The sequence below is a fragment of the Pristis pectinata genome, chromosome 9 (genome assembly GCF_009764475.1).
Source record: "Pristis pectinata isolate sPriPec2 chromosome 9, sPriPec2.1.pri, whole genome shotgun sequence".
NCBI lineage: Eukaryota > Metazoa > Chordata > Chondrichthyes > Rhinopristiformes > Pristidae > Pristis > Pristis pectinata.
The window spans coordinates 79,675,037-79,689,840 of record NC_067413.1 but is presented as its reverse complement, the minus strand read 5'-3'; the positions used below and the strand labels follow the sequence as shown (position 1 = coordinate 79,689,840).

At 40.7% G+C, this 14,804-nt stretch overlaps 1 protein-coding gene across 4 annotated transcripts in view; it reads right to left on the bottom strand.

The window, feature by feature from the left end:
• The window catches only part of prex2 (phosphatidylinositol-3,4,5-trisphosphate-dependent Rac exchange factor 2), a 323,008-nt gene that overhangs the window by 179,811 nt on the left and 128,393 nt on the right, over nucleotides 1-14,804 (bottom strand). For all 4 annotated transcript variants that reach the window (XM_052023230.1, XM_052023227.1, XM_052023229.1 and 1 more), the window contains exons 10-12: nucleotides 10,238-10,382; nucleotides 6,239-6,339; nucleotides 4,449-4,552 (exon numbers count right to left, since the gene is read on the bottom strand). In XM_052023230.1, the coding sequence (XP_051879190.1) occupies nucleotides 4,449-4,552; nucleotides 6,239-6,339; nucleotides 10,238-10,382 (350 nt within the window). The remainder of the gene's footprint in view (nucleotides 1-4,448; nucleotides 4,553-6,238; nucleotides 6,340-10,237; nucleotides 10,383-14,804) is intronic.

Below are 14,804 nucleotides of genomic sequence, written 5' to 3'. Positions count from 1 at the left end.
CCCCCTCCCTTTTCTGACACTTTCTCACTTTCCAAGTTCAGATGAAAGGACATTGACCTGAAACATAAACTCTGTTTCCCTCTCTCTACAGCTGCCCATTGAGTATCTCCAGCATTTTCTGCCTTTATTAGAGATCAATAGATTTTTTTTATATTCCTTAACAGAATTAAGAGATATGGGGCTAGTAAACATAGAACAGTACAGCACAGGGACAGGCCCTTCAGCCCACAATGTTGTACTGAACTAATTAAACTAATGATGCCCAATTACACTACTATCTTCTGCCTGCATGTGGTCCATATCCCTCCATTCTCTGCAATATTCATGTGCCTCTTAAACACCTCTATCGTATCTGCCTCCAGCAGCACCACTCCTGGCAGCACATTCCAGGCACCCGTCACTTTCTGTGTAAAAAAAAAACTTGCCCTGCACATCTCCTCTGAACTTTCTCCCTCTCACCTTAAATGTATGCCCTCTAGTATTAGACATTTCAACCCTGGGAAAAAGATACTGGTTGTCTATCAATGCTTCTCAAAATTTTATAAACTTCTATCAGGTGTCCCCTCAGCCTCCACTGCTTCAGAGAAAACAAGCCAAATCTGTCCAACCTCTAGTTGGACAACTCCAGTTGAATTTTTTGAAGTAACCAAGAAGGTCAGTGAGGGCAGGGCACATGATCTATATGAACTTCAGTAATGCCTTTGATGAGGTTCTGCATGATAGGCTGCTATGGAAAGTTAGACCACATGGGATCCAGAGAGAGCTACCTAATTGGATACACAATTGGCGTGATGGTAGGAAGCAGAGGCTGATCATAGAAGGTTGTTTCTCGGACTGGAGGCCCATGACTAGTGGTGTTCCCCAAGGGTCGGTGCTGGACCCATTGCTACTTGTCATCTATATCAATGATTTGGACATGAATGTACAAGGCATGGTTAGTAAGTTTGCAGATGACACTAGGTGGTGTTGTAGACAGTGAAGATGGTTATCAGGATTTACAGATGCAGTTTAATTTGGATAAGTGTGAGGTGTTGCATTTTGAGAAGACAAATGAGGATAGGGCTTTCACAGTAAACAGTAGGACTCTAGAGAGTGTTGTCGAACAGAGGGACCTAGGAGTCCAAGTACATGGTTCCTTGAAAGTGGCGTCGTAGGTAGGCAGAGTGGTGAAGGTGGCTTTTAGAATGTTGGCCTTCATCAGTCAAGGCATTGAGTATAGAAGTTGGGATGTTATGTTGCAGTTGTACAAGACGTTGGTGAGGCCACATTTTGAATATTGCATTCAGTTTTGGTCATCCTGCTATAGGAAAGATGCCATTAAGCTGGAAAGAGTACAGAGGAGAATTACAAGGATATTTCTGGGACTCATGCGTCTGAGTTATGAAGAGAGGTTGAGCAGGTTAGGTTATTGGAGCATAGGAGAATGAGAGGTGATCTTATAGAGGTGAGGGGTATAAATTGTGTGCATTCACCCTGTCTTTTTCATAGGGTTGGAGAATCAAGAAAAAGAGGAGATAGGTTTAGGGAAAGAGGGGAGGGATTTAACAGGAACCTGAGGGGCAACTTTTTTCACCCCAAAGTGGTCAGTGTCTGGGACTTGTATCAAAGGGCCTGTTTCTGTACTGTATGATTCTATGACTCTATAAGGGGCCTTTCAAATGCCTTACAAAGATCCATGTAGACAACATCTACTGCTCTACCTTCATAGATCACCTTCATCACCTCTTCGAAAAACTAAATCAAGTTTGTAAGATGTGACCTGTCCAGAAATAGTCATGCTGACTGTCCCTAATTAGGCCATGCTTTTCCAAATGCTCATAAATCCTGTCCCTAAATATCCTCCCCAATAACTTCCCTATCATTGACATGAAACTTACTGGTCTATAGTATCCAGGATTATTCCTTTTTCCCTCTTGAACAGAGGAACAACACAGGCTACTTTGCCAGTCCTCTGGGACCTTGCCTGTGGCTAGAGAGGACACAAAGATCTTGGTGAAGACCCCAGCAATCTCATCTCTTGCCTCTCCCAATAACCTGGGGTATATTCCATCAGGCCCTCAGGACTTGTCCACCTTTATGTTCTTCAAGAGACCCATCACAAAATGCCCTAGCACATTAGCATTTTCCACACTGATCTCACTCTCCTCCATGTCCTTCTCCTTGGTAAGTACCGACATAAAGTACTCATTTGGGATATTACCCACATCTTCCGCCTCCAAGCATATGTTCCCTCCTTTATCCATGAGTCGTCCTACCCTCTCCCTTGTTATCCACTTGGTTTTGATGTATGTATAGAATGCCTTGGGATTCTCTTTAATCCTACTTGCCAAGTACTTTCCATGGACTCTCCTGGCTCTCTAATTCCCTTCTTGAGTTTTTTTCTGGCTTCTTTATATTCCTCAAGGGCGCTGTTCAATTTTAGTTTCTTAAACCTTATATATGCTTCCTTTTTCTTCTTGACTAAGTTCATAACCTCTCTCGAAGTCCAAGGCTCCCTTACCTTGCCATCCTTGTTCTTACCTGTGATGCTGCTGCAAGTAAGTTTTTCATTCCACCTGTGCATACATGTACTTGTGTATATGACAATAAACTCAACTTAGACTTTTTTTACTGGAACATACAGGTCCTGTGCTCTGTACAGTTGGTCTCTAAACAACCTCCATATGTCAACTGTGGACTAGCCCAAAGACAGCTGTTCCCAATTAACTTTCCCTAGCTCCTGCCTAACACTCTCGTAATTTGCCCTCCTCCAATTTTATACTTCCCCGCAAGGTCCATACTTATCCTTCTTCACAGCTACCTTAAAACTTAAGGAGTTGTGATCACTGTTTCCTGAATGTTCCCCCACTGAGAGGTCAGTCACCTGGCCAGGCTCATTTCCCAATACAAGGTCCAGTATGGTCCCTCCTCTAGTTGAACTATCTGCATACTGTTTTAAGAACCTCTCTTGGATGCACCTAACAAAGTCTACCCCATCTAACCCTCTTACACTAAGGAGGTCCCAGTGTATATTGGGGAAGTTGAAGTCACTCTCTACTACAACCCTGTTGTTTTTGCACTTTTCTCTAATCTACCTGCATATTTGTTCCTCAATGTCCCTGTGACTAGTGGGGGGGGGGGGGGGGGGGGGCGCAGTGTGGTCTATAGTATAATCCCATCAGAGTGATTGCACCTTTCCTATTTTTGAGTTCAACACAATTAGACACAGTGGATGAGCCCTCCATTATATCCCTTCTGAGTGCAGCTGGGATATTGTCCCTAATTAGTAGTGCAACTACTCCCCCTCTTTTACCTTCCTCTCTATCTCTTCGAAACATCAAAACCCTGGAACATTACGCAGCCAGTCCTGTCCCTCTCTCAACTAAGTCTCTGTAATGGCCACATTATCATAGTTCCATGTATTGATCCATGCTCTTAAGTTCATCTCCCTTATCCTTAATACTCCTTGCATTAAAATAAACACTTCAACCCTCCCATCCCATCATGTATATTACCTTGCTCCTGCCTGTCCTTCCTGGCAGACTTTCTGGTTGTGACATCTACCTTCCCCTCAATCCTTCCACTTTCAGACTTGGTGCTCTGGTTCCCATTCAATCCAGCCTCACATCTACCTCACTGCTGCTTTGGATCCCTCCCTAGCAGCACTAGCAAATCTGCCTGCCAAGATATTGGTCCCCCTGCAGTTCAGGTGCAACCCATCCCTCTTGTACAGGTCACCTCTGTCCCAGAAAAGATCCCAATGGTCCAAAGATCTGAATCCTTGCCCCTTGCACCAACTCTTCAGCCATGCATTCATCTGCCATATCCTCCTTATCTTCACAGCAAGTGGCACTGGGAGTATTCTAGAGATTACTACCCTCAAGGTTCTGCTTCTTAACTATTTCCTATCTCCCTATATTCACTCCGCAGGAACGTATCCCTTTTTCTACCTATGTCAATTGTGCCAATGTGTACAATGACTTCTGGCTGCTTATCCTGCCCCTTGAGAATGTTCTGCAACCACTAAGAGACATCCTTGACCCTGGCATCATGGAACTATTCTAGAGTCCCTTTTACAGCCACAGAATCTCAGTCTCCTATCACTATAGTCCTGTCTGCCATCCCTGCTGACCCTCATAGCCAGTCCTGGTGCCACAGACCTGGCTGCTGCTGGTGAAGAAGGTCGAGCAGAAGTGAAAGATCAGGAATCATCTTATTGAAAAGTGAAGAGGCATATGTCCAAATGGCCTTCTCCTACTTCTATTTCTTATTTTCTTATGTCTTCTCATTCCATGAAAGATTGTGCAGTCAGGGTGCAAAAACTGTATCAAAATTACTACTTTAAAACATGCATAAATAAAACTACTTAAAAAGTGCATGCATAAATTCTATATAATCTTTCATTCCTTTAACTTTTCAACTGCATAAAATATTAATATGCAGTTGTAGGTTCTTTATGAGATAAGTACCTTAGAAATAACATCTTGAATTTCACACCTTGGATGGTATGTTCCATCATCATATCGAAATCTGTACAGCATATGATCAGGTTTAAACTGGTGTTTATCTGTTACTGAATATCAAAGTGTATTAGTCAAAATGAGAAACCACAAAGATAACAAGAATATTGTTTTAAAACACTGCACAGTTAAACAATAATAATTAATTCAATATAAATGTCATTTATTAATTCACCGTAACTGTAATTTAATAATAATTAATGTGCATAAGCTGCTAAGATGTTTTTACCATTTCAATTTCTAATACAAAGCTATTTACCAATTAATTCCACATTTATGACTTATAAATGCAAATCACATTTAGACAGTGATAGTATTTGAATTCTGAAGAGGGTTCTTGCATTTAAATGAACCTACTTAACATTCAAACTCTGGTAAATAATATCATGCAAGTTGCTGTGTCAGTTGTCATGTATATGCTTCTCATAAGTACATACATCTTTAATTGCTGTGCATAGAACTGTTGGTACAAAGTTCAGAAAATCACACTTAACTGAAGATACATTTACAAATACATGCACAACCAAATGGTAACTTCAAACTTAAGTATGCAAAATTATCTTTGTCCCTAGGAAGCACTAGACATCCTAAATATCTTTAAGCAAAGCAGCTTTGATACTTTATATTACAACTACAGCCAAAAGCAAAAGTGAGCAATATTAGCTATCAAAGATCCCCACCATCTGGGCCATGCCATCTTTTCGTAGCTAACATAGGGCAGGAGTACAGAAGCCTGAAGTCCCACACCACCAGGTTCAAGAACAGCTACTTCCAACTACCATTCAGTTCTTGAATCAACTGACAAAACCCTAATCACTACAGTTTAGCATCACTATGACCACTTTGCACTAAAATGGACATATTTCTGTTCTAATTGTGTTTTCTTGTAAAAATTGTGCATAATTTATGTTTTTTCTCGTGAATGCTGCTTATATGCCTGTGATGCTACTGCAAGTAAATTTTTCATTGCCCCTGTGAATACATGTACTTGTGCATATGACAATAAACTCGCTTTGATTTTGACTTTAAAGTTAAAGAATAGCTTGCAAGGGAACTGCAGACAGCTCATTGCCTGTACAAAATTGAGAAAGGCTCCTTTGAATAATTGTCGGAGTGAGTTGCATTCTAAGTCAGAGGGAGTGATTACGAATGGATATCCAAAGTACACCTAAGGGTAAAAGCTGTGCAAGGTACAGAAGGCAGAGGTCATTTTAGTGCACAATAGAATGTAACTTTCATCATTTAATCTGCAGTAATTACATATAACATGTAATAGAATATTATTTATACAGTGCTTGTATTATATTCTTTTATTTCTGGCATTTGCTCAGGCTTAATAAACTTTCTATAAAAATTCTGCTTTTTGCATTGTTCTGTGAGCTCTATTTTTTTTTTACCCCATCCAGCCAGGGTCAGGTCAAACTCAAAGGATTGGTGTAAGTGCTACGCTGTTATCACACTCTTGATCGGACCTCTCATAATCTAAAAATGAATTCTTTATCTCCCAATCTACCTCGTTGTCTCACTTGCACTTTATTTGTTTACCTGCATTGCACTCTCTCTGTCGCCACTACACTGCATTCTGCATTTGGTTTCCTTTTACTACCTTGATGTACTTATTATGGCATAATCTGCTTGGATGGCATTTAACCAAAAGTTTTTCCACTGTGACAATATATAATAAATAAATAATCCTCCATATGTCCAATCAGCCAAGTACGAACCCCACAATCACTCACCATGATGGATGATTCCATTCTCCAACAGTGCTTGGCCCAGGTGAACTCCTTCTTCAGGTTTACTGATCTCTTTAATTTCCATCAGCCATGCGACAAACTCACTAAAGTGTCAAAGCAACAAGAAACATAAAACAGGACTCAAGTCTTTAGTTCCTACTAAACTATAGTGACTCACTGACCCAAATAGTCACTCAGTAATCTGCCTCATGCTGCATTTTATCCTGTCAAAAATCTCTGGATTTGGGCTTAATTGGCAGTTTCCACTACACTCTTTTAATATTATTGATGACCATTATATACATTTGGTTGAGGACAATAAAACATTGCTAAAGTTGGCCTGATAAATGTCCAAATCTTCCTCCGCTGCACTGCTCCAATGCTCTCTGACCACCTTGCCCTGGCCCTTTCCACTGGCATATATGTGGAATGGAGTAGGAAGCATGCTTTCATCATTGATTTTTTCCAGCTGACAGATAGTCAGAACAAGGGTGATGGTTTCTAGGATTACACCAAGCTGCTGTGATACTGTGAAACCTCAAGTCTCTAGACCTCCTTGATGTCTGGTGGAAACAGAGCAGGAGATCCAACAGCTAGACTATTTACATAACATACATGGATTCTTCACACTGTCAAGATCAAACACCCAAGGACCCACCCTGCAGAGAGCTGAATGGCTTATCATCATTGAGGAGTCAGCACCAATTAGTAGGAGCACACTGAACATCTTTGATGCATGCCCTTGTCCCTTCAAAAAGGCACTATCCAGCACAATCTTAGTACTGTCCCAGCAGTGCAGAGGTTGAAAAGGTTATCTGACAGCTGAAAAATAACACAGCCTCTGAAGCAAACAGAATCTCTGTTGAAGTACTAAATCATAGGATAGATCTACTTCTAGTATGAATATATGATCTCTTCTCCTGCAGTTAAGAGGAGAGCATGCAGAAGGTCTCAGAGAGGCAGTAATAGTGACCATCTCCAACTGTGGTAATGCCTGAGAAGTCACCATGCATTCTGCCTCAAGGAAATTCATTGCAATGTTCCTCCTCAACTACCACCTCAGAGTGGCCAAAGAGCTCCTCTGAGAGATGCAGTGTTGATTCCTTTGTCACAAAGTACAACTGTGACCTTCATTGTACGATGAATTCAGAGAAAATGCAGGGACAAGGACCAACCACCACCTGAGACCTTTTTCAACTTCACAACATTGAGGGGTTATAGAGTACCCTTTGCAAAATTGGCTATCCTCAGAAGTACATTACCATTCTATGTCTAATACAAGATTTCATGCAAGCCATGATTCTCATCAATGGGTTCACTACAGACTCATTCCCAGTGGAGACTGGGATCAAATACGGTTGTGTTAATGCACTACCCCTCTTCTCACAACAATAGGCCTGGAATCCACCCGCAATAAGCTCCTTGATGTAGTAAAGTTAATCTCCAAGAGAAACAGGAATTGTTCATCCATCATCACGTCCCCTCCAGAACTAAGATTACCCCAACCATAGTGAACAATTTACACTATGCAGACAACTCTTCCAGGTGTATTCTAAAAAGGCTGAGCTCCAAGTAGTCATTGATTCATTCACTGATGTCTACAACAGAATGGGTCCCACACCCTAACAATAAACATCTGGAAGACAAAGGTCTTGTACCAAACTGCCTCAGCCACAAATCATCCCCCAAAATCAAGATTCGTAGCAAGAGCCTGGTAAATTCATACCACTTTCTGTACTCCGTGACCTACCTCTCAGTGAAGGTGGACATCAGTAACAAAATCCACCACTACTTTCCATTATGCCAGCCATCTACATTTTATTGAGGATAAGTATGTTTTAAGACCAAGCATTTATGCTCAGCATGCTCACAATCTAGCAGGCAATAGTGACGCCTGGTCTCCTGTATGCCTTGGCAATGTGGATAAGCTACAGCAGGCACCTGAAAGCTCTGTACCACCAATGCCACCACTGCAAAATTCACTCAGACAGACAAATATGTCGATGTTCTCTTCCAGGCCACATCCTTAGCATCAAGGCACTCATCACACTCAAAACAAACTACTGGAGAAACTCAGTGGGTCAAGCAGCATCTGTGGGACAAAGGGAATTGTTGACGTTTTTGGTTGAGACCCTGCATTAGGACTGAGAGTGGAGAGGGAAGTTAGCTGGTGTAGAGGAAAGGGGAGGGAATGAGGCAGGGGCCAATAGATGATAAGTGAACTGAAGCGGGGTGAAGGATGTTGGGCAGAAGGAGACAAGTGGGGGAGGAGTGGAGTTGGGAGACAGAGACAGGTGGGTGATAGGTGAAAGCAAACAAGCAAAAAAAAGATGGAGCCAGGTTGGGGGGGGGGGGGGGGGGAGGAGAGAGTTAAGATTGAGACAGAGGCTAGAGGGTGTAAGCGGGGAAAAAAAAGTCTACCAGCACTGAAATCTGATAAGTAAGGAAGGTGATAATGGGAGCCATTAAGGGAAAGATGAAGAGCAAATGGAACCAAACTGGGGAAGGTATCCAGTGGGTGAAGTGTGTGGGTGGTGCCTTTCCACCATCTATATGGCACAACTGAGGTCCATAATGGAATAATTTCCTTTTCTTTTTCAATCTTATTAGTTTTCAAATTAATACAGATTTAATATATAACATCAATGGTTTTGTACATGTAATACAAAGAGATCAGGAGAACAATCATGGCATAGATAATCATAAAGAACATTAAAATATAAAAAATCTGTAAATCCAATGATCTCTTAGTAAGTGAATATAATATAAAAGGAAAGAAAAAGATTATATAAAAGAAAGAAAAAAAAATCCCCAAATCAATAAGAAAAATTATAAACAATATATCAAACCAAACTAAGCGAAACAAAAAAAAATTTCAAAAAAAAACAAACAGAAAAAAAAACGACTAAAATTTCTCAGTAGAAACAGAGCAATATTATGTCGTCAACTCCATTCCTCTAAGTTGAAAGGTTATTACAACCCTTGGAATAATTTCCATTTGCCCAGATGAGTGTAGCTTCAACTTTCATGGAGCTTGATACCATTCTGGACAAAGCAATTGACTTGATTGGCACACCACCAACAGCCCTAGACATTCATTCCCTGCATCACTGGAGCACAATGGCTTCAGTGTTTCCCATCTACAAAGTACACTGCATTTACTTGACCAAGTTACTCTGACAGCACCTCCCAAAACTGCAACCTTTACCACCAAAATGCAAGGGCACCACCTGCAGGATCTACTCTAAATCATACATCATCCTGATTTGAAAATATATCGCCAGTCCTTTATCATTGCCAGATCTAAATTTTGGGAATCCATCCAAAAAAAAAGCACTGTAGGAGTACCTTCACCTGAATTGAAGACAGCAGCTCACCACCACCTTCTTGAGGACAATGAAGAATGGTTAATAAATGCTGGTCTTGCCAGTGATGTACAAAGTCTACAGAAACCCAAAAATGAATAAATAATGCTGCTAACATAATACTTGCATAATCAGCACACATGAGAGCAAGTTCAACAAGAGCAGGAGAAATGGTGCCTGTGTCAGAACCACTTTATTGGGAAAGAACTTTTTATCAAGTAGTTAAGCAATGCAGCCCACGAACTTTTAACTTTAACCCATCTCTCCAGTCCTCAGACTAATCTCAGCCAGGGCAATGGCTACGGTGCTAAATAAGCATCTATCCCATCACTTCGCAAAAATTATTTGTGTTTCCTTTTCCTTATCACTGATGCTTGTCAAAAAGCATATGCAAGAGCATTGGATGAGGATAAATTCAACTATCTTGGCACCCTCTCTTGAATAGCTTTTAAACACCCACAATCAACAGTCACATATCTATCAAAGTATTCAAGGACAGTGAATGCCATGAGAATTTTTTCCTATGATGGGCAGAATATTCTCAAAATAGAAGCAAAATGGAGAAAACTGTCAGAGAAAAAAAAAATAGGGTTAAATAAGTTGCTGTAATAGGTGATATTAAAATTTCATATCCTACCTGCCCAAGAAGCATTTTGGAAATGTGCTGAGTTTCCGTTTTCGGTCTTTGATTAAATTTTCCTCTTTACACAGCATGTGGTAAAGTTTTTCCCCTTTTTCAGAGATCATCATCCAGGTATCTTGTTCCACACCTAGCTTCAAACCTAGTGAGTAGAATCCAACATCCTTTACTTTTCAACACTTTTCATTGTTCCACGTTTCCGGAAAAAATATCGGCTTGTTCTTAACACAGAACAGAAAACGATGCTTTGCCATTAAGAATAGGTTAAACTTGGAGGAGAGCAGCATGGCAACCAGTTATTGTCCCCTTTGCATGGTAAAACATGGTTGTTTTATGAATAAGCAAGGACTGAGATTTTTCAGACTGTTAAGGTTGAAACTCATGCCAGAGTTGAAAATTGGGAATTTAAACTTTTCTGGAAATTCCCAGTTTTCAACTCTGGCATGAGATTCAACCTTAACAGTCTGAAAAATCTCAGTCCTTGCTTATTCATAGAACAACCAGATTTCATGATTGCTGTTTCCCCTGAAACCATGCTACTCAAGGGCCAACACTCAAATTGTATTCTTTGCCAGTCTACTCCACAGGGTTCTGCAGGCACACTCCACAGTACTCCAGATTTAAGAGAACTTTGGAAGCTCAGTCACTGAAGATTTTCAAGACAAAAGATCTATAGATTTTTAGATATCAAGAGTTTAGAGGTATGGAAATGGTGCAGGAAAGCAGCACTGAGCTCAAAGTTTAGCCATGATCTTACCGAATGGAAGAGCTGGCATCATGGGGCAAATGGCCAACTCCGGCTTCTATTGTTGATGTTCTATTGTTCACTGACATCTGTGAGCTCCTGTGACTTCAAATACAGCCTAAGTCGTGTGCCTGGCCTACTCTCATGGTCAAAGCTGAGGTCAGTGTCATTCTCAGCTTCCTCATCCCAGGATCATTCAACGGTGCTGTTGATGATCTATGCCACATCTCACAGTTTAGGGAAATCATGTCAATTCCATACTCAAACAGATACTCCATCTACTTTTCCTTCAGCCCACAAGAGCAGGTAGAATAGACTTAGGGATTTAGCTTCATTGCAAGTGTCCCCAATGTACAGGCATTCATACAATGCATTCATGATAGATACATCCCTGTAATCCTCCTGTCAAAAGTGCCTGATTGTGACCCCTTAGGGTCTCCATGACTCCCAGCACAGAAGACATCCCACCAGCAAATAATTTTCTCCACCAGCCTGCCCAGATGTCTCTCAGACAATGGAACAATTCTTTTTTCCCTTTCTTATAGTGTAGCAGCCATTCTTGAAGAAGAGCATTCTCAAGGAGTTGGAGAAATAGTGCTGGCTTTGCATGTATCTTTAAAGGGATCCCAAGGTGGCAGCTGTGAGGCTAAATGCCAGTAGCTGCGCAATCCTGCCATGATCAATAAAATAATAGACATGGAATGCATCAAAACCCACAAGAACATGACAAAGCAGTTTTGCAAATTTCACATCACAGAATCTAAAACTTTATGGCATTTTTTCAATGTAATCAAGTCATTCTATGCCATTTCCAATCATGTAGAGAGTAGAAAAAGACATTTCTGAGCTGTCCTCCAAAATTTTTGATCCATAGTTTTTTTATCTGAATTACAGTTACATAAAACATGTTGGGGTGCCCAAGAGAATCTCGACTGGTCAAAAAGGAAGCCTTAAAAAAAAAACAAAATCTGATTTTCATTGAAAAGTAGAGTTTAAGACTCAGAAAACATTCAAATATAAAAGCAATATAATGGGAAATCATCATGATAAATCATAAATAAACTGTTGTCCTATTCTCAGACCGTAAAATAGAAAACAAGAAGAAAGAGGAAAACCTAAGAAGATTATTCCAATCCATGATGGCTAGATAGATGCTCCAGTGAACCCACAAAATCTCAGACTGAAAAACATTTGCTCAAACTGGCATTGAAGTAGTTCACAGGGTACTTGAACTGGACAACCTACCTACATGGAGAATAGTCGCCTATTTGATAAGGTGTCTGTTACGGACTCAGTGAATGTCCCTTTTAGATAGAGTGTGTGTGTGTGTGTGTGTGTGTGGCATGCTTATGTCAATAGAAGATAAAGGACATAATGACGTTGTTGAAGAAGTCAGAAGAAGAGAGAGAGAAGGGAGAGAGACACCAGCCTGCTAGTTTTCTCTATCAATGCATGAGAAACAATAACTGTGTCTGCCACTGAAATCCATGTATGGAACTTGGAAGTAATCCAGTGAAGTTCACTTTGTTGCTGACCTGGAGGAGGAAACAGGTATTTGTGTGGACGACCACGATTCGGATGCTTTTCGGGGTGAGGAAGTCACTACCGAGTAAACACTGAAGTGTCGTTTGGGTTCCATCGTGGAACATTTGGATTTCGTAATTACTCTCCCTATGTTCTCTACATCTACGTCTTATCTTCAGACAACAGTGGTTGTTGAAGAAGCCCTTGCTCATGTTTCACCTTATGGCTTGCGGAACTGAACTTTAAGAACCATTCCTGAACTTGGAGTTTGGGACTTTGTCACACACACACACGAAGAGTTTAGTTTTGGGGTTAACGTTCAAGGTTTAACATTTTTGAATTCTAACATACTAACATTTTTACTTTTATTTTATGTATGGTCATAAGTAGTGATTAATAAAATAGTTTTTAACACTGAATCATGCTCAGTGTGTTTCTTCTGTTGCTGGTTCGTGACAGTGTCACATAAAGTGCTGGTACACAAGATAAGAGCTCACTGTATTGGTGAAGTGTGTTAACATGGACTGAAGACTGGTTTTAACAGCTTTCTTTACATTCTTTTTCTGGCTGGAAAGATGTAACTAGTTGCATGCTCCAAGGATCACTTCTTGGCCCTCAATTATTTACCAGCAAAACTGATCATTTGGATGAGGCAGCAGAGTGACGACACAAAAATAGATGGGAGGGCATGATGCAAAGATGATCTTGGGCTCTGGAAATGAATATAGATTGGTTGAGTGATGGATAAAACCTGGAAAATGAAGGAAAATGTGAGATTATGCACTTTAGTAGGAGGAACCAAATTGAGAACTATTATCGAATAGAAACAAACTGTAAATGAGTGGAATACAGAGGGAACTTGTGTATGAAACCAAAAAGGTTTGCATGCAAGTGCAGCAAATAATAAGGCAAAAGATATATTGCCCAGGTCTTTGGTGGCATAATGGCAAAGCTAGTAGAGCTGCTGTCTCATAGTGCCAAGGGCCCGGATTAAATCCTGACCTCAGTGCTGTCTGTGTGGACTTTGCACGTTCTCCTTGTGACTGTGTAAGTTTCCTCTGGGTTCTCTGGTTTTCTCCCACATCCCAAAGGTGAGTGGATTGATAGGTTAATTGGCTAAAGTAAATTGTCCTTATTATGTAAGTGAGTGGTAGAATCCTTGCTGGGGGGTGGGGTGGGGTTGGTTGGTGGAGTTGATGACAATGTGGGAGATATAACACATGGGATTAATGCAGGATGAGTGTAGGTGGGTGGTTAACTTGGCGGTCCAAAAGGCTTGTTTCCATTCTGTATATGGACTTTTTTGCTACAGGATTGGAGTTTAAAAATAGAGAAATATTGTACAGTATTGGTGGGGTTTAACCCGAAGTCCTGTATACAGGTTTGGTCCCTATATTTAAGAAGGGACACACCGGCATTTGAAGCAGCCCAGAAGAGATACGTGAGGCTAATTATTGGAATGAGAGGGTTGTCCTATCATTAATGGCTGAAAAAGTTAGATCTGTCTTCTTCAGAGTTGAGAAGCTTCAGGGTAGATCTTATTGAAACATACAAGATGTTAAGCGATCATGTCAGGGAAGATGTTGAGATGTTTCCACAAGGTGACACAGTTACAAGACAGGGTGCTGTCATTTAAAACTGAAGTGTGTAGGAACTTCTTGCCCACAGTGGTGAATCTGTGGAATTCTCCACCTCAGAGGGCAGTAGAGGCCAGATCATTAGATGTTCTTAAAGAGAAGATAGATAATTTTTTTTGTAAGATCAGGGAATTGAAGGATGTGTGGAACTGGCACAGAAGAAGAGTTGAGGCTTAAGTAAGTTCACACATAATCATTTTGAATAGCAGGACAGGCTTAAGGGTCCAGGTGGTCTATCCTGCTCCTACTTCCTTATGTTCTGTGCCCTTGTGAGAAAAGAAAACAAATTCAAAAAAGAAAATTCTATTCTTTGAAAAGAGAAGTTAGCTCTGAATATTAACTTTATCCATCCAGCGAAGATGGAGGTGGATGGGGGTGGTGGGGGGTGGTGGAAAAGAGGTCAAAGCATTGACATTGTGCCCAGTTCCTATAATTTTCATTGTCCATTCTGAGCCAGTTCTTGGGAAGCCTTTGTATCCTCAGGATGGTAGAGAGAGGGAGGAAGGGAGAATACAGTCCTGGCTTTCTCCCATCCTACTCCAATATAAGAAGCCACTTGGCTTACAATTGTTATGCATAAAGTAGGCAATACAATAATTTTGTTCATCAAAATTGCTTTTCTACACTTTGTTTCACACTGGTATTATCACATACAAAG